This window comes from Lissotriton helveticus, chromosome 11, assembly GCF_964261635.1.
Source record: "Lissotriton helveticus chromosome 11, aLisHel1.1, whole genome shotgun sequence".
In the NCBI taxonomy this organism is placed as follows: domain Eukaryota; kingdom Metazoa; phylum Chordata; class Amphibia; order Caudata; family Salamandridae; genus Lissotriton; species Lissotriton helveticus.
Genome location: NC_136072.1, coordinates 17680286 through 17704204, shown reverse-complemented (window position 1 = coordinate 17704204; position 23919 = coordinate 17680286). Strand labels below are relative to the sequence as shown.

Genomic DNA, 23919 nt, shown 5'->3' with positions numbered 1-23919 from the left:
AAGAGAAAGTGCTATCAATTACCACAAGCAAACACCCAACTCATGGAATGTGTGCTGCACGAGAGAAGGAGCTCACCTCCCTCCTCAGCCTTCCTTGTCTCATTCCACCTTCAAGTCATACAGCTGACTGGCAGTATAGTTATTAGCTATTCAGAGCCCCCTAGTTGCCATGCATCCTCTTGTGCCTACACCCTTCTGGACATTAGGGGGCAGTCACCCTCTTCTGCAGACAGATGATGCCACGTTAACCATAATTCAGACCTGTGTGGAGATTGACACAGTGGCTCCTGCCTCCCTTTGATCTTGGCACTCAGTGGGTATCTTTTCTGTATTCACATGCTGTGCATTATTCCACCATCTTGCGGTTGGGTCCAGAACAGTCTCCCTGTATCGTAGTCCTTTCTTGTGGGCCCTTCGCGGAAGTCCCGACTCTCGGTCGCCATCTTTGGATTCTTTTTTCCACAGTTTGGATGCATCGTGAAGGTAACAAACACCGAGAGGAACAAGAAGAAACAACACAGGATGTTTGTTGAGGAAAATAGAGAAGCTCCCCATAATGAAGTGAGGGAGTTTTAACTGAGCGGTTTCACCGAATTATAGTGAAAAACATTGCAGGAAAGAAGGAGAATGTGTGGACATAAACTCCCTGCTCAGCGTAAAATGGAGAAGGCGCCATTCCGTTTCTGCCTAGAGTGCCACCTTAAATTTGCCCAGAGGGACCACTACCTGGAGTGCAATCTCTGCCTGCCAGTAGACCGCAAATCTGATTCCTGTGAAGCGTGTGCAGAGTTCAAGCCGTGTGAGAAACAGATAAGCACATTATGAAATGCCGGGGCAGAAGGAAGCAGCTACACTCTGATATCTCCACCTAGCAAGTGAAGAAGAGGATGACACTGCCTAAGAAGCGGATGGAGAGGTCTCTGATGCTGAAAGAGTTATAGTTGAAAAAGAACACAAGAGACAGTAGGAGAAGCAAATACAGTTAACGTTGAAAAAGAAGGAAGAGGTCGAGACGAAAGCTTCATGCTCCAGACCGCATATGACTGCTTCTACACCAAACATCTCACCAATTGAAGGCAAGTCGAGGAATAAGAATCTCTCTGGTCCCATACAAAGGATACTGCAGGTGGGAAAACCTGGGAGAAGGCATTGTTGTCAAAAGATGATGGAGGTCAAGCGAGACAAGAAAACTGCAGCTTCGCCAATAGCAGCCGAAACGTCAACATCAAAAAAGAGTAGCGCCGGGGCTCGACACCATATTATGCACCCTCAAAACCGAGCACAAGAAAAGACTGCTCTAAGCCAAAATGGTTGCAGTCCTTCAAAAGAAGAGGGGATTCGACTCCTCCCTCCAGAGATTTCGAATGCCATCTAAACCTTCGGTGGAAAGCATGCAGGAGGACAAAGATTTGGGAAGATCTGGAGCCCCCTATGACACCAGAGCCGCAAGAAGAGGAAGAGCAAGAGCTCTTCTACAAGGAAGAGGACACCGAAGAACAAGGTCTTCACCGAGATGTCGAAGAGTCAGAAGGTGTCGAAGAACAGTGGCAAGACATTAAGGAAGATTCACCTGAGGAAGCCGAAGACACTTATCAGTCGAGGTCATCTCCTCCGGATGATGTTACCATGTACACTAAACTAGTTAAGAAGGTGGCAGAACTATAGGGAGTCCACCTGGACGAGGGAACGTCATGGATATGTTTCTAACTAGAGACCGTACTACCCACTCAAAATATGTCCATTCTTTCCAATGTTCCCAAGAACTTTGGATCGGGGGAAAGAGGTATTCAAAGGGCCATCAGCCTGCAGGCCAGTGACTCCCTGGGTCGAGAAGAAATACAAACATTCCTCTAAGGTCCCACCATACATTCGGGACAAGCCATCATCGTAGCCACTGCCAGGAAGAAAGCAAATATACCAACAACCTCAGCTCCACCTCCTGGATAGAGAAAGTAAAAGGAGACAAATTGTGGGAAGAAAGTTCAAAACCGGAGCAGCAACACAATGGCGCATAGCAAACTCCAACACTCTGCTCGACAGATACGCACATCTGAACTAGGTGGATACTATCAGAAGAGGGCAAGTGCCCTCGCAGAAAAAGGAAGAACCATAGCCAATACATTTTTTAAATCCGCATTGGACGCCGCGGACACAGCAGCAAGACAACTGGTAACAGGAACGACGTGGCCAAGAATCTCAGGGTTCAAAAATTCGGTGCTGGCCAATATCATCAACAGCCCTTTCAATATAGAACACCTGCTCAGAAAAGCAACAGATGGCACACTGCAACAAGTCAAAAGAGATAACGACAAAGCCACGTGGATAGGGGCCAGCAGTGAAGGGGAGCCATCCCCTTTAATATATTGACAGGAAGAGGTTTTCAAACCGTGGAATCACACCAGCGATTGCTGAAGGAGACAGTTGTGTAACCAGAGGGTTACTTTCTTGAACCACAGAGTGCTAGCCCGACAGTTATGGTTCCAACAGCTATTATTTTGGGTATATTTTATTGACAGGGCTATGAATGACGTATGTGCAGGTGCAAGCGCTGCAGAAAAAGGTTGTGTAAATGTAACAGGTTGTGATTTTTTTTTTTTTTTTGCATGAAACTTCCTTTTCTACAGTGTCCTCACCTGAAAGAGCTTGTTTCTGTGCTGCAGTCGTCCCTTAAGCACTTGCAGTCAGCGATGACTTGTTATGTTATGTTAAAGGCGGATTTATAGAGCGCACAGCTACTCAGTGTCCTGGCGCTGAGACAGCGAAAAGAAATCCAATCCAATCCAAATTGATTGCGTTGGAAAGCTTTAGAGGTTTTGATAAGTTTTGCATGGAATGGAAGTTTACAAAGCAGACGTAATTGTTTAATTTCCCTTGATATGCTCCAGTTTTTTTGGATTTTTTTCTTTCTGGAGTCCGGTGAGAAGTGCTGATCATGCGTGTACTGTAGTCTGATGTACAAGATGGCCGCTTGTAGTGTTGGGACTGGAGTTTGGTCATTCAAGCGTGACGAGGATCTTGTATCTGAGATTGTTGCAAGGACGTCATTTTCCGTTATTCCTCCAAATGTGTCCCACCTTATTTTGTTTTTAAAAAATTGGGTTCCTGGCTGTAAAATGATTGGTCTTAAGAAAAGCACACAATTCTGTAATTGATCAATCACCGAATCTATTGAAAATCCCCTTGCTGATACATTGGTGTGTTACGTGCTTTCTGCGCAACCTCTCCACGACACAAAGTTTGGCCTCTCAAGAAGCTGCTCTCAAAGTACAACCTAAAATGTCAGTAGTGTGGAACCAAGGGGCTCTGACCTTCCGGGGTCTGTCGCCACGTGGCAGCATACGCACCGCATGTGAATTTATGGCAGATGCAAAACCTTTGTCAAAGGTAAGTAACTTGTTTAAAGTGACCTGCTTATGGGAATTGCTGTTAAGTTGTTGAGTTTAAGAGTGTTGTGTAAGAGAACAGATATTGTATCTTTTTGGATCTGAATAAATAGTTTAATCTAGTGTATTCTGACCTCAGGTGTGTTGTGTGCAGTAAAGTATGATCCACTTATTTTTTAATGAATCTTCAAAGCATGTGTAATATTTGCTGAGTGTGATTGCTTTTACTGTGAAGACTTTGGTCAGCTCTTAAGTGCGAAAAAGTTTACTCAATATTCTACTGAGATCGCTCTTCTACGATAGAACGAGAAATAATCTGGGTGAATTGGCACGTGATTGACGACTAACATATCTTCACTCTGTTTCACAGGTCCTTCCTACCGGCAGTGAAAAGTAAATGTGTTTCTACTGATGCTGACGAACTGTAGCAGACTATATCAGGAATTCTGAAGATCCTTTTCCTCTGTGGTCAACACGTCTTAGTTCTTCGCTCCCTGTTTTGCGTTTGTTCCCCTGTTCGGTGCAGTACAGTCCAGCATTGATTGAGCCCTTGAGACCAATACTCATAGGCTGGTCTGGTCCCTACTAATGGCACACCTCTCCTCGTAATGCCACCACGCACTCTGGCTGCCGCTTGACAAAGCAGCAAAGGTTAGGACTGACATATCAACGACAGCATAGGAATGAGTTCATAGGTTTGACACCGATACGGCCACTCGTCGGTCCAGCCGCATTCTCCTGCCTAAACGAGCATTGAATGCAGTGAATTTGCAGGTAAAACGCACCTTGTGCACCTGCACTTTGCGTATAAGGGAAGTTCAATAGCTGTGTTTTTACACGATATGAAATTGTTCATACAAGACTCTAATTCTGTCCTTTTAGTCTACAAACATTTAATGGGCTTTAGAGGGGTCTCCATTGACAATGATGGACATAAACTGTGACCGTGTCAGGATCGACATGTGGCAGGACCGTGACCTTTAGAAATGCATTTATAAATGTTCTGAAATGTAATTGGTCATAGAGGGCGTGCTTCTCATTTTAACGGGTATAACAAACACCAGACGCAATAAAGCACAAATGCCTTTTCAGGATATGCCAGCCTTCTCAAGAAATTCATATGTTTGGTCACTTGTCACCCGTCAAGGCTCAGGGCTAGGAAGCATTTACTCAAACCGCTCTCAGCGAAGAGCACTGACTTGCAGTTGTCCTTGCCTTCGCATCTGCGTGAATGCATCCGAAGCAGTCACTATTGCATGCAGCATTAGGAAGGGCTGATGTAGGTTGAAGTATGGGGGAGCACAAATATCTTAAACTCTGCTTTAACATTCTGACCCGGCACTGGTTATTGGCGATGTTTACCCGAGTGCATTTCATAACTAGAAACAGGAAGGGCCAGGGAGTGCTTAAAGTTACATGTTGGCTCATGGTAGCAGAGATCTCTACTTCTGCATATTACTCTAATGTGCAGCATTGTATTTCATCCAAGGGGCATTTTCTCACTGTGCCACCTTGCATTTTTTTATTGCATCCTTGTGTCTACTTCTTTCGTACCAAAAGACCCAGTTGGCATTGTGTGGGCTCATTAATACATCCGTGTTACCCAGAGAAAATATTTCTTGCGGTACATCTATGGGGAATCCAGAATATTTGACCGCAGACTCTGTAAAGCCACTCTGTGTGACTGAGCTCCATTGCACATCTCAGCCACAGTTTAGGGTTGATTATGCCTTTCTGGATTTCCCTATCCATCGTGACTGCCTTTCAAAAACAAAGCACTGGTAGAACGTTGAGAAAGGCGTTCGACTTGGTATCGGTGCATTGTCCATAGTCTAGTACGGAATATCTCAATCGAAACAGGAAGCATCCCAGACTGGATGTTGGGAAGAAATAGGTCCTTCCATGTAAAACAATGCAGGATCAATCTTTTTTATAATTTACACTAGTTCCTCTGGAGAAAAATAAGAATTACTCATGCACTGATTGGCACAGACTTTCCCCGGAAATTGGTGCAGGGACATCGATCGCAGGACAATTGTATTGACATTGAATTGATCGATGGCAGAGAGAGGAACGTGCAGTGTGTTGTAGAGGAACATCTACTCCTTGCGCACCAACAACAACAGAAGGGCACTAATCCAAGCACGGATTGTCTGGGGTCTTAGTTTAGAGATTATTGCCAATCCACCAACTAGGCCAGTTGATCGCCTCGTCATGATTGAATTTTAAATCTTCCAATACAAGGACCGTCTCCACTAATGGTGCTTCCACCAAAAATGGAAGGCACTGAGTAAAATAGTTTTTTAACAACTTTGACTTTACTACAGCTTTATAAAGTGGTTCTTTTCCAGCTCCATCTGAGTACATGTCTAGGTGGAGCTATGGCTAGCAATGAACTTAGTTAAATAAGTTCCTCTTGCTTAATGAGAAGGGTTCCTCATTTGGTTTTGCTTTGCTGCGTTTGCTACAGAAATGCCTCTCTTTGGCAGGTGGCAGATGACGTTCCATGGCAAGTACTGAAGATTGTCCAGCTCATGTGCAAGTATCTGCCTGGCATTAACTCAACCTATGAAAGTTTGCGGCTTCTCTTTGAATAAAACACACAAAATCCTGCCATTAAAAAATCTTGTTAACTCGGCAACACCTCGATAATGCTTTGGTCCTAGTAAACACGTTATGTAAAAAGATTCTTGGTGTGCAGAACCATCTGAGGAACTCTGTTCTGCTTCAGAGCGTGTTCTGTGCCGGGTGGCTGTTGGGTTTCTTGGCTGAAACTTGGCGAGTCAATAGGCCGCATCTCAATTGAAGGGCCAACATTGTTCATCACTACAATGGATTTGGCAAGCAAATTTTACAGATCATGATTTTTAGATAGCAGCCTTTCAGAAGTAGAATTTCCACAAATTTTAAAGATGTGTCATATTTTTAGCTCTTATGAAAGTAAAATCAGAGCAGCACAGGCGGGCCTTCCTCCTGATTAATTTAAGATGTTGATCTCAAATGAATCTTTTACCGAATCCCAGACTTGAAGTTGTGTACTGAAGCTCAGTATTTTTACCGCTCATTTTCGACTTCTTGTCGAAAGTGCTAATGTATGTGGACTTAGGGTGCTTCTCCATAGATCACATTTTATCTTTTTTCTAGTTTTTTGGAGATGGAAAATTTCCATGCTCTTTTGGTCAATTAGAACTAGACAATGTGAGTTGAATTTTGTTTTTAATAGCTTCCATACGGATTGCCTTGAAAAAAATATTAGTTTCCTTTCAATATAGTGCTGTGGTTCCATTCCTCAAGGTTAATCCGTGACCCCTCTTTTTAAGTAGCATCACGCCCCTTGTGCCAGGGCCTCTGCACCAATGGCATTGATAGGATTTGAGGATGAGACTCCATGCCCAATGCCTACTTTGAGGTATTTTCTGTTTTGATTATGGACCAGCATGACCCAGACCTCTGTGCCCCTGCTGGATAAGTTTGAATGTACCTTTGTGAAATCTGGCAGCTTTGGCTCAAGATAACTGAACTCTTTAGAAAAGATGATCAGGGCGCCTTGCTAGAAGGGGGGCTTTTGGTAGAGACCGCTGCTTACCAGTGACCAACATGGAACTACAAGATTGAGCATTTGAAAAATGTTTTAATGCATAGGTGGTCAAAAGACACGAATCCATAGTTTGGAAGTTTCTCAGACGCTAATGTTTAATGCACACAGACATAATCTTGGCTCTCAAAGAAGCCTCCTGTAGTATCCTTGTGTCATAGTGAGTGGCCCAAAGAGTTGAAGGGTCTCAGCACTGTGGGGGTGCTTGACACTAGTGCAGAATCCTACATGGCATGCGGACACCAGCTGTCCTGGTACACTTGCCTCGTATCTGATGCCACCTCGCCATAAGCATTTCCACGTTTCACCTCCACTCAGGAAAGCAGCCCGCTTCCGGCTGCATTGTGCTGGACTGTACCTGCCTGGACACTGCTCATCAACGTGCCATTGCATATTGCCAGTCTTTGGGGTGGGGGGCGTGGGAATAAATATGCACAAGGGTCTTTTCATAATCAATTTGGGAATTAAGTGCTATTTCCAATGTTATTTTGTAAATGTTTCAATTTTAATGAGCAGTTTTTTAGTGTTTTTTTTTTTTTTTTACTTCTGATAGGCCAGTTCAGTTGTTTTTGTTTCTTTTTTGCATCTGTCATATTCATGTATTTATTGAAATGTTTTTGTAACTTGTTACACCTACCGACGCGCAGATCTGTAAACGGATGTATAGCAATGTCTGGGTTTCTGTCCTGATACACCTCTAGTGAAGGTAACATACTTGACCCTCTACTTAGTTAAGTGAAGGCATTTTCTCCACACTAAGAACGAATACTGTGGCGGACGCATAATCCTAGTTTTCCATACGTGACTGTTCGAAGAGAGCATTGGCGCTGATGGTGGACTACTGCATGCAATAGCACAGTTTTGCTCTACTTAATGGCGCTTTGTTGCATAATACTGTTGCGTAGCACTCCTCTTTAAACACCAAGTGTATGCCTTTGGCAAGTAGTTCCCAGACACATCACATATGCGGGTTTAACTGTGCCTTCTTGGAAGAGGCCTATTCCTCCATTGACGTCTTACATTAGAAGCGTCCTTCGACTCCGAGCTGTCATGCTATTGGCCTGTCACAAACCTCATTTAGCACATTGCTGTTGGCTTGGGGAAGGGGGTCGTGTACCTAGACTCTGGCAGTCATTGGTGATAGCGATATCACTAGTTCACTCTCTGCGGGTTCATGAGCCGCCTCTTAAGAAAATAACTCTGTTGCCTCTCCACCCCATCAGGTTTGGTCTGCTTTTCATTTTGAACTCAAAGCTAGGGTAATATTTATGCAGATTATGGTAAGCACTTTGGGGTAAGTGTTTCTCCGCGTGAAAATAAGTTTGATAAAAGTGCTTTCTTTAAAGTGCCAACATTATCCCATTGACCTGACATAGACAACCCAGGTGGATCGCAGTGTGCTGACGCCAACGCACAGCGTAATGCTAAACTTTGAAATTTCACATTTGTGAATCTCCTGATTGGAACCTCTGAAAGTGTCAGTAGATCTGCTGCACCTGTGGAGGTTTGAAGCAAAAGTTTCCACTCCACCTTTCCTACATTGGGGGGAGCCTTTAGTGATGGTGGTTTTTGTAGTCTCTGGGTCTCTACATGTTCATGTGCCAAGCGTTTGTTTAAAATTGTTCTCGTGATGCCATCTCTTTCCGCCTTCCTGCGTACATTGACAGGGCTGTCTTTGGAGGAGTTTTTGTAGTGTTCGGAATCATTTGAAATTGATTCAGTGAGTCGTAGTTTGTATCAAATGGAATCTTTATAGCTAACTGACATAAGACGTGTGCAGTCTCTGGTGACATGTAAGCACTAAGTCAGACTGACTAAAGCCGGGTTTAGTAAGACGAGTTCATGGTATATTAAGTTCTAATTTGCATAGCGTGTCTTCTCTTGAAAGCGTCTGTGCCTCCGCTCGCACAGCACATGCACTAACTTCACAGAGGTGTCCGGGGCCTGGAGTGCTGTAACGCATATATAAGCCATTGCTCAGGCCCGTTCCCTACCCCCGTCTCATATTCCGGTTGGGATCATCCAGGAACCTCATGTAATGCCTGGTGTGAGCGCCCTATAATCCCCTGTTGCTGCAGTGAGTCAACCAGGGGTCGCTCACCTGGTTAGAATCTTGAATACGTGTACAGGAGCCTCTTTCCTGGTTATTCAAAGGGCGATTCCTAGGCCGTTCCGGGATTGTTCATCCAGGATCTTCCCTTGTGTTGCCGTAGTAATTTCCCTCTGTCATTCTAGGCATTGCCGTACAGCGTTCTCCCTCCGTGTGTTATATCTCTCGCCTCGTCTTGATCCAGGATACCTTCTCCTGTGTCACTTCAGGATCCCTGGAGTTATTGGTGATGGTCCAGGATACCCTTTTGGTCATCGTGTCTACCTTGAAGTGTTACGGCATCAAGTATGCTAATCCACCAGGGTGGATTCCACAGTGCTGGAGAGTCCCCTGCTCGGTGTTGGATTGTTTACTTTGCTATGGGAACTTTAGGTCTCTTGAACTCGTACGAATGCATCATATCATGTTACAGAGATGGACTTCTACAGTTGGAAGAATAGCAATATTTGTCTCCGAATGTAAGTTTTGTTCCACTATATGCTCTCAAAGTGCTGGTGGGTAACTTCGGCATGCAGACTTTGTGTTCTGTTCATAGCCTGGATGTAAACACTGTGCCTTAACCAATGGCTCTGGAGGCGCCAGCTTCTTCAACCAATCAGGTTGTGCTATGTTATGTTATGTTGGCTGATGGCGAGTTCTTTGCCAACCTCATACGTTGGGCCTTAATAATGGAATTCGTCCGGCTGGCACCTTGAGAGCATGCCCGTGCCAACATGTTTTCAGTTGAAAGTTTGGAACTAGAGCTGATCTTGCAACAGAGAGCAACGTAACCCATAATCTGATGCGATCGAGGCATCCGAGACCAAACCTATATCATAATATTTTACTTTTGTGCCTCTTCATTCTAAGTCCATGGTGCTCACGCACTCGAGCATTGGTGACTCTTGTGCCCTGAGCAAGGGCATGCGTGTGAACCGAGTAGATCCCTGTGTTATAAGAGGGTTATCTGGTTGCTGTGCTTGACTGCTGCCCCATGACCGAGCGTACACCCATGGCCTCCCACACAAGTGTGGGGCTACTTTAGATAAAGTCTGGAACACATATTGGTGAGTTTTGAAATCCAGTGGCGGGTGTTTGCAGATGGTGGCTCATGGAGCAAGGTTATTGTTGGAGAATGTCAAAGCACTATCCTCAAAAAGGTGCCAAGCGCACACGTGCATGGATTGTTACACTGTACACGTCTCCTGTGTCTTTCTTTAATGTGCGTTCATTCAGTATTTGCATTGGACATTTGTATATTGCAGTTGACGTTGAAGCACAGGTGGCTTCCATTGGATTTAAATTGCACAAATACAATGGTTCATCTATGCAAGCCTGGTATTTTGACTGTTCGTGCGATGCTTTCTGGGTTTCTTTACACTGTCTGAATAATTTTGAACCAAAGTATCATATTCAGGGGCTGTGCATCTTAAACCCTCTTCAGGGGAGCAGCATCCTTTATACCCTCTTCAGGTGCAACACGTCCCGTTTGCTGAGGTCCCATGAGCCCTTCATGTTTGTATACGATTGTCCTTCTCATTGTGTTCAATAAATCATCCAGTTGGTAATTAACTGCACCGATCTCTGTGTTTTACTTCACTTTGAAATACCTTTTTGGATGCCTTTTAGAATGCAAACAAACCTGCCCTCACTGGACTAGCCTTGGACCTTTGTGTGTGTCCTTATATGTGGTTGTCTTGTTTATGATGTGTGAGCATCCAGTGTTCACGCAGGGGTGAGGCGCCTGCATGATAGGTGAGCGTCTTGTGTTCACGCAGGTGTGAGGGTGCCTACATGAAACGTGAGTGTCTTATGTTCACACAGGTGTGAGGGCGCCTTCATGATACGTGAGCGTCTTGTATTCACCAGGTGTGAGGGCGCCTTCATGATACGTGAGCGTCTTGTATTCACCCAGGTGAGAGGGCGTGTGAATGATCCGTGATCATCTTGTGTTCACCCAGCGGTGAGGGTGCCTGCATGATACATGTGTGTCTTGTGTTCATCCAGATGTGAGGGATCATGCATGATACGTGCGCATCGTGTGTTCATCCAGATGTGAGGGGTCATGCATGATACATGAGCATCTTGTGTTCACTATGGGGTGAGGGGTCATGCATGATACCTGAGCATCTTGTGTTTACCCAGGGGTGAGGACGCCTTCATGATATGCGAGCATCTTATGTTCATGCATATGTGAGGGAGCCTGCATGGTACATGAGCGCCTTCTTTTCACGCAGGTGTGAGGGTGCCTTCATGATATGTGAGCGTTTTGTGTTCATGCAGGTGTGAGAGAGCCTGCATGATACATGAGCGTCTTGTGTTGATGCAGGTGTGAGGGTGCCTTCATGATATGTGAGCGTTTTGTGTTCATGCAGGTGTGAGAGAGCCTGCATGATACATGAGCGTCTTGTGTTGATGCAGGTGTGAGGGTGCCTTCATGATTTGTGAGTGTCTTGTATTCACTCGTGTGAGGGGGAATGCATGATACATGAGCGTCTTGTGTTCACGCAGGTGTGAGGGTCCCTTCATGATATGTGAGCATCTTGTGTTCACGCAGGTGTGAGGGTGCCTGCATGATACATGAGCGTCTTATGTTCACACAGGGGAGAGGGCGTCTGCTTGATACATTAGTGTCTTGTGATCATCCAGGTGTGAAGGTGCCTTCATGTGAGCGTCTTGTGTTCATGCAGGTGTGAGGGTACCTTCATGATATGGGAGCGTCTTGTGTTGACCCAGGGGTGAGGACGCCTGCATGATTCGTGAGCGTCTTATGTTCACGCAGGTGTGGGGGGCATGCATGATACATGAGCGTCTTCTGTTCATGCAGGGGTGAAGGTGTCTTCATGATATGTGAGCGTCTTGTGGTGACCCAGGGGAGAGGGCTCCTGCTTGATACATGAGTGTCTTGTGTTCCTCCAGGTGTGAGGGTGTCGTCATGGTATGTGAGCATCATGAGTTCACGCAGGTGTGTGTACCCGCATTCTCATGTGGTTCGGTGGTACGCAAATGCTCCTGGTTCTTTAAAGTGGCGAATCATGTATGACCATATGCACTCTCCATTGTAACATATTCCATCATCCCCATTATCTCCGCCTGGAGCTCGCGCAGTTGGAACTGCGAGCTGAACGGAGGAATTGCTGGAGGCGGGCTGGTGAACCGAAGACTGTATCCATTGCAAACAATATTCAGCACCCACTTGTCCTGAGTAATTTTTCTCCACTCTGCCATTAAAAATTGAACGCTTCCCCCCCACCGGATGTAGGGGAAGTAACCGCTCAGGGTCGAGACCCAGCTGGGCCTTTGTTCGCTGCCGCGGACTGTTGGTCGCCTCTAACCCTCTGGCGCTTCTGGAAGGGCTTCCGGAATTGCTGCTGTCGTTGCTGCTGCTGTCCCGAAGTCTGCCCGCGCCCTCTGCCCTGCGCCCCAAACCGTCTCTGGAATGGGCAGTAGGTCTTCTTCTCCTTAGGTTTCTCCAACTCGACCGCCGTCAGGGTCTCGGCCTCCGCCTTCATGCGGGCCATTTCGTCATCCGCATGCTTGCCAAACAGGGTTTCCCCCCGGGAAAGGCAGATTGGCCACCCGCTGCTGAGCTTCCGGCTTGAGCGATGTAAGTCCAAGCCAAGCGTGGCGTCGTTGGTTGACCCCATTACAGTACCCATGGGCCGCCAAAAGAGACGCATCCGCAGCTGCACTGATGAGCTGGTTCGAAACCAGCATCCTCTCCTTCAGGATTTCTTGAAAGTCCTCCTTCTCTCGTGGAAGGGACTCAGCAAATTGCTGGAGGGACTCCCATAGGGCATGGTCGTATCGCCCTAGCAAGGCCGCAGCGCTAGCCGCCTTCATCGCAGTAGAAGCTGTCCCACAGACCTTCCTGCCTGCCGAGTCAATCCATCGGCTCTCCTTATCGGGCGGAACCGTAGAAGACAGGGAGGTGGCATGTTGTTTCCTATCCGCTGTCACTATAACAGAGTCCGGAGTCGGATCCATCCAAAGGAAGGCCGGGATCAGATTCCGGAGCCCTGTACTTCTTAAGGAGCCGGGAGGGAGCGGCCTTCGTCACCGCAGGAGTGAGAAACAACTCCTTTGCGGGCTCCACCAATCCTGGCACAAGAGGTAGTAAAGGCCGAGACAGGTGCTTCTTATGAAGTGTTTCGAAAATCACGGACGTCGTGGGAGTAGGCACCGTCACCGTGATACCCAACTTGGCTGCACCCCTCAGGAGAACATCCTGGAAGTTGCTGATGTCGTCCACCGGAGACACTCTCGTCCCCGGTGATTCCGACAAAGTCGGTGAGTAGGTTCTGGTCCCGGAAGAGTCCGTGCGGGATCGTGACCTGTGCCGCCGTCTCGATCTCATTGATGACCTGTGACGAGTCGGCGATCTACCCCTCCGACCGGAGCGAGATCGTGACCTTCTTGGCTTTGGGCGCTCCGCCGGCCTCACAGGAGTCGGCGACTTTGGCCTGGCTGGGGCCCTCTGCCGAGAGGTCCCCTTAGGAGGCTTTGACTATCGAGGCAGCAAAGCAGTCCTCGGAGGGATCGGAGGAGGCCTGTCAGCCGGAAGCTGAGGTTGAAGTTGAGGTAGAGGCGGAAGCGGAGGCTGGGTGGGAGCCTGCGGATGAGGTCCCCTGGGCAAGGGAGGAAGGGGGCGTAACCGACTTCGGCTTAGAAGGTGTATACACTTCAGAGTACACAGAGCCCGGTGGTCCGCCTTCCTTTCTAGGCTGGGGCGATGGAGAATCCCCTATCGGCACATGGCACCGGCTAGATTGACTCCTGGCGCCAGAACTCCGTCTGCGCCTCTTTGGCGTCGAAGAGCGGCGAACGCCTCCCTCTCGACGGCGAACGCCTCCCTCTCGACGGCGAACGCCTCCCTCTCGACGGCGAACGCCTCCCTCTCGACGGCGAACGCCTCCCTCTCGACGGCGAACGCCTCCCTCTCGACGGCGAACGCCTCCCTCTCGACGGCGAACGCCTCCCTCTCGACGGCGAACTTTGCCTCTCGACGGCGACCTTTGCCTCGACGCCGAACGCCTGGTCAACGACTACCTCCTTCTCTTCGCTGACGGCGTCGCCTCGCCGGCGAGCGCCGACGCCGGGCCACTTCTCGACGTAGATTACTCGACGACTACAAAATAGTCGCCGGAGATTTCGACTGCGGTCTGTTCAGTTCCCTCGACGCTGAGCCCACTTCGACCCAGAGCCCTGGGGAGACGGGGAACAGACTGCAGTCATCCCTCTCGACGGCGTAGTCGGTGCAATCTACGCCGATGGAGAATGGGGACGTTTGCTGGTCTTCCTGCCCCTGGGGAGCCACCCAGAGGCCTCAGCATGGGCAGAGGACGCCCTTCCAGACCCACCTTGTGCCTTCAGTCTTCTGTCTTCCAAGCCTTGAAGCCTGATCTTCATCCGATCTCTCCGGGTCCTGGAAGAGAAACCCTGGCAAATGTCACACTCTTCTGGGACATGAGATGAGGGAAGGCAGATGATGCACACCTCGTGTGGGTCCGACTTGGCCTTCTTCCTCGAGCACTCTGGGCATTTGTCAAATAATGCCGGCATAATGACATATAAAGAGTGCAACAAAACACACACAAGGAAGAAACACCAAAGTACTTCAAGAAAAGCACTCAAATAACTTGGAAATGTGAAAAAAAACTCACCAGTAAACCCTTGAAAAGGGAGAGCTCAATGCTCCAGGGTCCTGCTTGCAGAAGCCGGAAAAAAGAACTGAAAGTAAAAGGGACCTGCAGTGCATTCTGGGATACTGTGAAGTTCTGGAAAGTTCTCTTAAAGGCACAGTATCCTGACCTGAGCCACATAATGGCAGCCTATGGGGCTTGTCTGTCCATTTCTTCCTCTCTATCATTCCAGAGGGTTTTGCTGTTAAGGCAAGGTTTTTCTCTGTGGAGAAATCTGGACAGGCTGTGCGGTTTGTGGATTTTTGGTGGAATTTCTAGTTGAAGTACTGGACAGTGTAGCCTGTGAATATAGGCTGCATTGTCTGTCTTTAAATTCTCTCTTAAGTGTCGATGCAGTTCTGCATATTTTTGACACCTTAAGAGATTATTTTTGATTGCTCCAGGGTCCACGCATATGGGCGGGACTATTCACTAGATTAAGACTATAACAGAGATACCCCTACTAGAGAACTGGATTTACAGGACTACTCCTTATCAGCATTCAGGAAGAAGCAGAGTTACCTCATTTTTGTAAGTGCTAGTAGGTTTCTTTTTATTTCTTATTTTTTGTTTCTACCTCCTTGCAGTTTGTTGCATAAACAAGTGTAAAATGTTGCAGAAACAAGTCTTCATACCCGTCCGTGAATCCAGAATGCAATACATTTCTGAAAAGTCGGCAACATTTGAATTTATCAAATGGTCATTTTTGTAGGTGGCTCTTGATTTACCCACCGAACTAATAGCTGAAATCTAAAAATCATGAAAATCAGTAGTTAAAAATAAATAGGTGACGTTTTCATTTTTTTGCTCTGACGGTCAATATGCAAAAGTAATATACAGTTACACTCAACAGACTATTCCTGTCACAGGGATATCCAGGGATTTTTGGTTGTCCAAAAACTTGCAACACTCAGTCAACAACTGAGCTGCAGCTTAGAATATATTTTTTTTCATAAACTATATTTTTTAGCATTTTCAAAAATAAGAAGAGTAAATGAAGTGCAATTTGGTACATAAGATATGCTGAGTTCAAAAGAGCTCCCACAAAAGTCCAGTTTCAGCACCTACTGTATGTTTTTTGTGTTTTTTTTGTTTTATATAGCGCGAACTAGACCCGAGACATCGGGTATCAGAGCGCTTTACATGAGCACCAGTTTCGTTACATGAGGATACATTCATTGTTGTTAGGCACGGGGAGATTATGTGATTTGCCCAGAATCGCAGGATGTTGAGGGTCGTTGCCGAGGCTCGAACCCGGTTCCCCAGCTTCGAGGTCGACCGCTCTAGCCGTTAGTGCTTGACGTAGGATACTCGGAGAAAAATGCACCGCTCTACCATGATCACATCACTCTTCACCATCCCCTCAGGAGCAAACAGCCTCTCGCACATAATAAGAAGTCATTTATAAAGCTCCTAGCTACACCACCTGGTGTGTCCCACGCTAAGAAGCACTTGCAGTAAAAGTCAGATGGAAGACAGGACTATAGCTGGTAAAGCCAAGTTTTCATGCCTCTACGAAAGACAGACTCGGGTTTTTCTGCGCGCAGCAGGGGTGGCAATGGGTTCCAATTTTTGGCTGCCAGATAGCCAAATAAGCGTGCTCCCATCCTTTCCCTTTTAATCTTCGGTATTTTGAGCAGGTGAGCTCCTGTCGATCTTAACTGCCGAGTGGGGGTAGCTGGGACCTTTCCCCTGTATACTCCGGCTTTGCACATAACATAACACAATGTAATCTGACACAAATCAGTTTGCCGCGACAGGGGGGCAAACAAAACTGAAAACCTACACAACCTGTCCGATTAATCGTCTCTAGGGAGTTTACACAGGCAAATGCAAAACGGGGGAGGGGAGGGAAAGGGGAAACTCCCTGCCAGTGGTGTACAGGAGAACAATGAGTGAGGGCGCACTCCCATACATTCATATGGATGATGGTCCGGAGTGCTAGCAGCATTTAGAAATGAGGAGGGCAAGCTGAAGGGGGTGGCAAAGAGCAGAGGGAGACGTCTCCTGCACCGATAGCAGCCAGGCGTATACGCAGAGGCTTACGGCCCGATTCACAGAACTAACTTAAGATAAAATCCTAAACTTGCTACTTTTGGTATTCACAGAATGCATTTAGTAGTCTTAAGTTAGAATTTTGTCTTAAGTTAGGATTTTGTCCTAAGTTTAATTTAGGACAAAATCCTAATTTAGGACAAAATCCTAATTTAAGACTACCAAATGCCTTCTATGAATACCAAAAGCAGTAAGTTTAGTATGTTATCTTAAGTTAGTTCTGTGAATCTGGCCCATTGTCGCTAGTCCCAACCTACCATACGGTCACTCATCCTCACTACCACCGCATGTGGGTGTGCCCACCATCCTAGTCTTGATCCATCCCGCTGGCAGGGTTCTCCCAATCCTCCAAAACGTCAGACCACAATACTGCTACTGGGCGTCTGCCCTCCCCCACGAGCCTGCTCCTGTTGGAGTGCTCTCTCTCCACTGCCACTGCCCACGTGGACACATCTTTAGCCCATACCCCCTGTTACAGGGCCATCCCTAGATTTCCAAGTCCTACTCCATGCTGTCGCAAGAGCCCGATCAAGGAATCTACTACCCATGTTCTTGGAGCTAGGAAAACCTCCCAACCGGCACACCTCCAGCGAGCACGCCAGCGCACGCCCACGAGTGATGTTCAGCCTCTCCAACACCTTGACCCAGTATATCTGTAAATGGGGACACCCCCAAGTCATATGCCAAAGTGGGCGTCGAGCTGTGCACTTCGCAACGCAACCTTTAGATTTCCCACCATATATGGACCGGATCGTTCACGATGTAAGGTAAGTCATGTGCACATAATTAAACTGTATATATTTCAAATGCGTGTTACAGGATACCTTTTGGGTGTATTCCAAGAAATGTGACCACTCTGTGTCTGTGAACTCCCTACCCACCCTCTCCTCTGGTACAGTCAGTGAGTGACCTACCATCTCATTAAGAGCCCTATAAAGGCATGTCTACAAATAACAGGCTCACCCTATCGTCACCAAGTGTTGAAGGACTTATGTTGGGGAGTTGTCTTCATCACTCTTCCATAGATCTCGAAACATTCGAACCACAGCCTCGTAAATCAGGAGCTGGCCCGGTTGCAGCTCAAAACCTTTAACTAGCCCCCCAAAAGGCATTAAGACTCCCATTTGAAAACAGTCCCCTGTATTTATCACCCAAATCTCAGTCCAGTCACTCAGTTGTATAGCCTAGAAATGTACTAGTGGTTTAGCATGCCGGAGACTGGCCAAAGGAAGAACGGGAGCATAAAGCAATCGACCACGGGTGCGCGTGACACACCGTCGCAACAGTGTCGCTTTGCTGCCAAGAGTGGCTCGTGGCTCCTGCCTCCATGCCCCAATGGTCAGTCCAAGCAATTGGGTCCACAGCGCACCCTAATTGGGCTCTCTGCCAAGGTGACTGAGCTCCTCCTGACACGTGCCATCCAACCAATGAGCCACTCATTGAAGCTGGGGCACCAGAAAGTATAACGCAAAGTCTGGCACCCCAGCCCGTCTGCACTCGGTTTGACACTGAAGGGTGGACAAAGCCATTCTGTGGTGACCCCTCCATCCCAGACCAGCTCTCCGAGCAGGGCATTCATCTGTTTGAACCAGGTCCCTGGCACATAGACTGGAAGGTTCTTAAAATAAGAAAGTAACCTCGTGAGCATCAATCTTTTAGAAATGATAATGCCGGCAATCGAGAGCGTCACTGACCTAAGTGACAGGATGGATCCCAGATCATGAGAAGACATCAAATGTCTGCCGAGAAATAATACCCGTTTGTCCGATGTATGTAGCAGTGGTATTTGAGACCCAGCCGCCTCCCAAGAAAATCTACTATACCTAGACATTTCTGAAAACTAGGCACCCAGGAGAGTCCAAAGTAATTCGACTTGCAGTGTTTTATGCCAAGAATGCCCTACAAACCTCAAACTCTGGCTGAAATCACTTATTGTTCTTGTATTTCTGTGAGGAAGAAATCCAGGATCCACAGAGCCCCTACCACCCAGCTTTCCCACACTTCTGCCCCAAAAAAATATTGTACCCCACTTGTAAGGCTGGGTCTATTGCTTGTGACTGAAACTGATAAAAACTGTGCCCATAGGCAGTCATTGTGGTGTTTGTTTGATGCCTGGTTTGGGCCAGTTTTTCTTATATTGCGAATGACATGGCCCTGCTCGCCAGATAGAAAGGGAGCCAGTGGGATCAGAAAGAAGACGCTGAAACTTCTCCCCGGCAGCTACAGCAAAAGAGCCAGCGACATTGTGAAGGACAGAGAAATTTGATCTATCTTAGATGTAGCGGATACTTACTGATGATCCATCAACATCATTATCTTGATAAGATGCCACAGCTGCTGACGGGTGTCTAGCCTTTGCTTTGAGGTACAACACCACCTCAGGTCTACCCTTTACCACGGAGCATCCATTCTGCCTTCCAAGTAGATGAGACTACAAAAAACATAAAACAAGCATTTGCAATGCAACAGGTCTCGCATTAGGGAAGTTTGAGCTATTGGTATTGTAAATTACAAATTTTTTTATTGATGTGTTGGTTTTGAAAATAGCGAAATTAATAGCTTTGTCATTTACAATGCCAATAGTTTTAACTTTGGCAAATGTGACACCTATAGCATTTGTAATGCAATATGTGTTGTATTTACGTGACTTCGATGTATTGATATTACAAATAATAATGGCTTTTAATTTTTTTTAAATAAATACTTAAATAAAAGTAATTTAATTTATATTGGCAATTGCTTTAACTTTTGTGAAGATTATGTTCAGTGTATTTTATTGTGACAAAAATACAAGAACAGAAGTGAAAAATTAACATCTTTTTGTGACATTTGTAATAAAGCTTGAAACATTGAGAGAACATATTTGAACCAGTTGTTGAATGGTTGCACAGATTGATGCAATGGTGGTGCTGAGTGATGTTGTGGTGACGATGAGTGATGCTGTGGCGTTCAGTGATGCTGGGGTAGCGCATAGTGATGTTGTGGTGCCCCTGAGTGTTCTGTGGTGGTGCTGAGTGATGCTGTGGTGATGCAATAGATAGAGTGAGGGCGATAGATAGAGTGAGGGCGATAGAGTGAGGGCGATAGATAGAGTGAGGGCGATAGATTGAGTGAGGGCGATAGAGTGAGGGCGATAGATTGAGTGAGGGCGATGGAGTGAGGGCGATAGATAGATAGAGTGAGGGCGATAGAGTGAGGGCGATAGAGTGAGGGCGATAGAGTGAGGGCGATAGAGTGAGGGCGATAGAGTGAGGGCGATAGAGTGAGGGCGATAGAGTGAGGGCGATAGAGTGAGGGCGATAGAGTGAGGGCGATAGAGTGAGGGCGATAGAGTGAGGGCGATAGAGTGAGGGCGATAGAGTGAGGGCGATAGAGTGAGGGCGATAGAGTGAGGGCGATAGAGTGAGGGCGATAGAGTGAGGGCGATAGAGTGAGGGCGATAGAGTGAGGGCGATAGAGTGAGGGCGATAGAGTGAGGGCGATAGAGTGAGGGCGATAGAGTGAGGGCGATAGAGTGAGGGCGATAGAGTGAGGGCGATAGAGTGAGGGCGATAGAGTGAGGGCGATAGAGTGAGGGCGATAGAGTGAGGGCGATAGAGTGAGGGCGATAGAGTGAGGGCGATAGAGTGAGGGCGATAGAGTGAGGGCGATAGAGTGAGGGCGATAGAGTGAGGGCGATAGAGTGAGGGCGATAGATAGAGTGAGGGCGATAGATAGAGTGAGGGCGATAGATAGAGTGAGGGCGATAGATAGAGTGAGGGCGATAGATAGAGTGAGGGCGATAGATAGAGTGAGGGCGATAGATAGAGTGAGGGCGATAGATAGAGTGAGGGCGATAGATAGAGTGAGGGCGATAGATAGAGTGAGGGCGATAGATAGAGTGAGGGCGATAGATAGAGTGAGGGCGATAGATAGAGTGAGGGCGATAGATAGAGTGAGGGCGATAGATAGAGTGAGGGCGATAGATAGAGTGAGGGCGATAGATAGAGTGAGGGCGATAGATAGAGTGAGGGCGATAGATAGATAGAGTGAGGGCGATAGATAGAGTGAGGGCGATAGATAGATAGAGTGAGGGCGATAGATAGATAGAGTGAGGGCGATAGATAGATAGAGTGAGGGCGATAGATAGATAGAGTGAGGGCGATAGATAGATAGAGTGAGGGCGATAGATAGATAGAGTGAGGGCGATAGATAGATAGAGTGAGGGCGATAGATAGATAGAGTGAGGGCGATAGATAGATAGAGTGAGGGCGATAGATAGATAGAGTGAGGGCGATAGATAGATAGAGTGAGGGCGATAGATAGATAGAGTGAGGGCGATAGATAGATAGAGTGAGGGCGATAGATAGATAGAGTGAGGGCGATAGATAGATAGAGTGAGGGCGATAGATAGATAGAGTGAGGGCGATAGATAGATAGAGTGAGGGCGATAGATAGATAGAGTGAGGGCGATAGATAGATAGAGTGAGGGCGATAGATAGATAGAGTGAGGGCGATAGATAGATAGAGTGAGGGCGATAGATAGATAGAGTGAGGGCGATAGATAGATAGAGTGAGGGCGATAGATAGATAGAGTGAGGGCGATAGATAGATAGAGTGAGGGCGATAGATAGATAGAGTGAGGGCGATAGATAGATAGAGTGAGGGCGATAGATAGATAGAGTGAGGGCGATAGATAGATAGAGTGAGGGCGATAGATAGATAGAGTGAGGGCGATAGATAGATAGAGTGAGGGCGATAGATAGATAGAGTGAGGGCGATAGATAGATAGAGTGAGGGCGATAGATAGATAGAGTGAGGGCGATAGATAGATAGAGTGAGGGCGATAGATAGATAGAGTGAGGGCGATAGATAGATAGAGTGAGGGCGATAGATAGATAGAGTGAGGGCGATAGATAGATAGAGTGAGGGCGATAGATAGATAGAGTGAGGGCGATAGATAGATAGAGTGAGGGCGATAGATAGATAGAGTGAGGGCGATAGATAGATAGAGTGAGGGCGATAGATAGATAGAGTGAGGGCGATAGATAGATAGAGTGAGGGCGATAGATAGATAGAGTGAGGGCGATAGATAGATAGAGTGAGGGCGATAGATAGATAGAGTGAGGGCGATAGATAGATAGAGTGAGGGCGATAGATAGATAGAGTGAGGGCGATAGATAGATAGAGTGAGGGCGATAGATAGATAGAGTGAGGGCGATAGATAGATAGAGTGAGGGCGATAGATAGATAGAGTGAGGGCGATAGATAGATAGAGTGAGGGCGATAGATAGATAGAGTGAGGGCGATAGATAGATAGAGTGAGGGCGATAGATAGATAGAGTGAGGGCGATAGATAGATAGAGTGAGGGCGATAGATAGATAGAGTGAGGGCGATAGATAGATAGAGTGAGGGCGATAGATAGATAGAGTGAGGGCGATAGATAGATAGAGTGAGGGCGATAGATAGATAGAGTGAGGGCGATAGATAGATAGAGTGAGGGCGATAGATAGATAGAGTGAGGGCGATAGATAGATAGAGTGAGGGCGATAGATAGATAGAGTGAGGGCGATAGATAGATAGAGTGAGGGCGATAGATAGATAGAGTGAGGGCGATAGATAGATAGAGTGAGGGCGATAGATAGATAGAGTGAGGGCGATAGATAGATAGAGTGAGGGCGATAGATAGATAGAGTGAGGGCGATAGATAGATAGAGTGAGGGCGATAGATAGATAGAGTGAGGGCGATAGATAGATAGAGTGAGGGCGATAGATAGATAGAGTGAGGGCGATAGATAGATAGAGTGAGGGCGATAGATAGATAGAGTGAGGGCGATAGATAGATAGAGTGAGGGCGATAGATAGATAGAGTGAGGGCGATAGATAGATAGAGTGAGGGCGATAGATAGATAGAGTGAGGGCGATAGATAGATAGAGTGAGGGCGATAGATAGATAGAGTGAGGGCGATAGATAGATAGAGTGAGGGCGATAGATAGATAGAGTGAGGGCGATAGATAGATAGAGTGAGGGCGATAGATAGATAGAGTGAGGGCGATAGATAGATAGAGTGAGGGCGATAGATAGAGTGAGGGCGATAGATAGATAGAGTGAGGGCGATAGATAGATAGAGTGAGGGAGATAGAGTGAGGGAGATAGAGTGAGGGCGATAGAGTGAGGGCGATAGATAGATAGAGTGAGGGAGATAGATAGATAGAGTGAGGGCGATAGAGTGAGGGCGATAGATAGATAGAGTGAGGGCGATAGATAGATAGATAGAGTGAGGGCGATAGATAGATAGATAGAGTGAGGGCGATAGATAGATAGATAGAGTGAGGGCGATAGATAGATAGAGTGAGGGCGATAGATAGATAGAGTGAGGGCGATAGATAGATAGAGTGAGGGCGATAGATAGATAGAGTGAGGGCGATAGATAGATAGAGTGAGGGCGATAGAGTGAGGGCGATAGAGTGAGGGCGATAGATAGATAGAGTGAGGGCGATAGATAGATAGATAGATAGAGTGAGGGCGATAGATAGAGTGAGGGCGATAGATAGAGGGAGGGCGATAGAGTAATTATGCGGCGTATAATTATGTGGCACTGAGTGGTATTTGGAGTGTATGTTGTGTTGAGTGCAGTGTAATTATGTAGCATATAATTATGTGGCACTCAGTGGTATTACGAGGAGTGTATGTTGTATTCAGTAGAGTGTAATTGTGTGGCATGTAATTATGTGCCACTGAGTGGTATTTGGAGTGTATGTTGCATTGTATTTATGTAGCATATAATTATGCATGTAAGTGGCCTGGAATCGCTAGATTGCCAGGACTCTAGCGCGCACTACTAAATAAAATGTATACACTTAGACATATTCAAAACCTTTATCATTCTTGTATTCAAATGTATTCACAAGATATACATATTATTCATACATGTGCTTTCAATATCATAAGGTCAAAACATTATATCAGTTGTACAATCTTGACAGTACAATGTTTTATTCAAAAACCCAATGCATTTCGGGGTCTAAGCCCCTTCGTCGGGGGTCTAAAGAAAAGAAAAAAGGAAACTTAATTACTGATGATGCCTTTTCAATTATTTAGTTGCTGAGTTGCTTAGGATTTCAAAGTGTCTTAC

At 46.7% G+C, this 23919-nt stretch overlaps 1 protein-coding gene across 1 annotated transcript in view; it reads left to right on the top strand.

Annotated features, from left to right (window-relative positions):
* CCDC50 (coiled-coil domain containing 50) overlaps positions 1–10639 on the top strand; it is a 72296-nt gene extending 61657 nt beyond the window's left edge. Inside the window, exon 12 of the mRNA XM_078666435.1 lies at positions 3754–10639. Within this exon, the coding sequence (XP_078522561.1) occupies positions 3754–3773 (20 nt within the window). The 3' untranslated portion in view covers positions 3774–10639. The remainder of the gene's footprint in view (positions 1–3753) is intronic.
* Positions 10640–23919: the final 13280 nt, after the last annotated feature.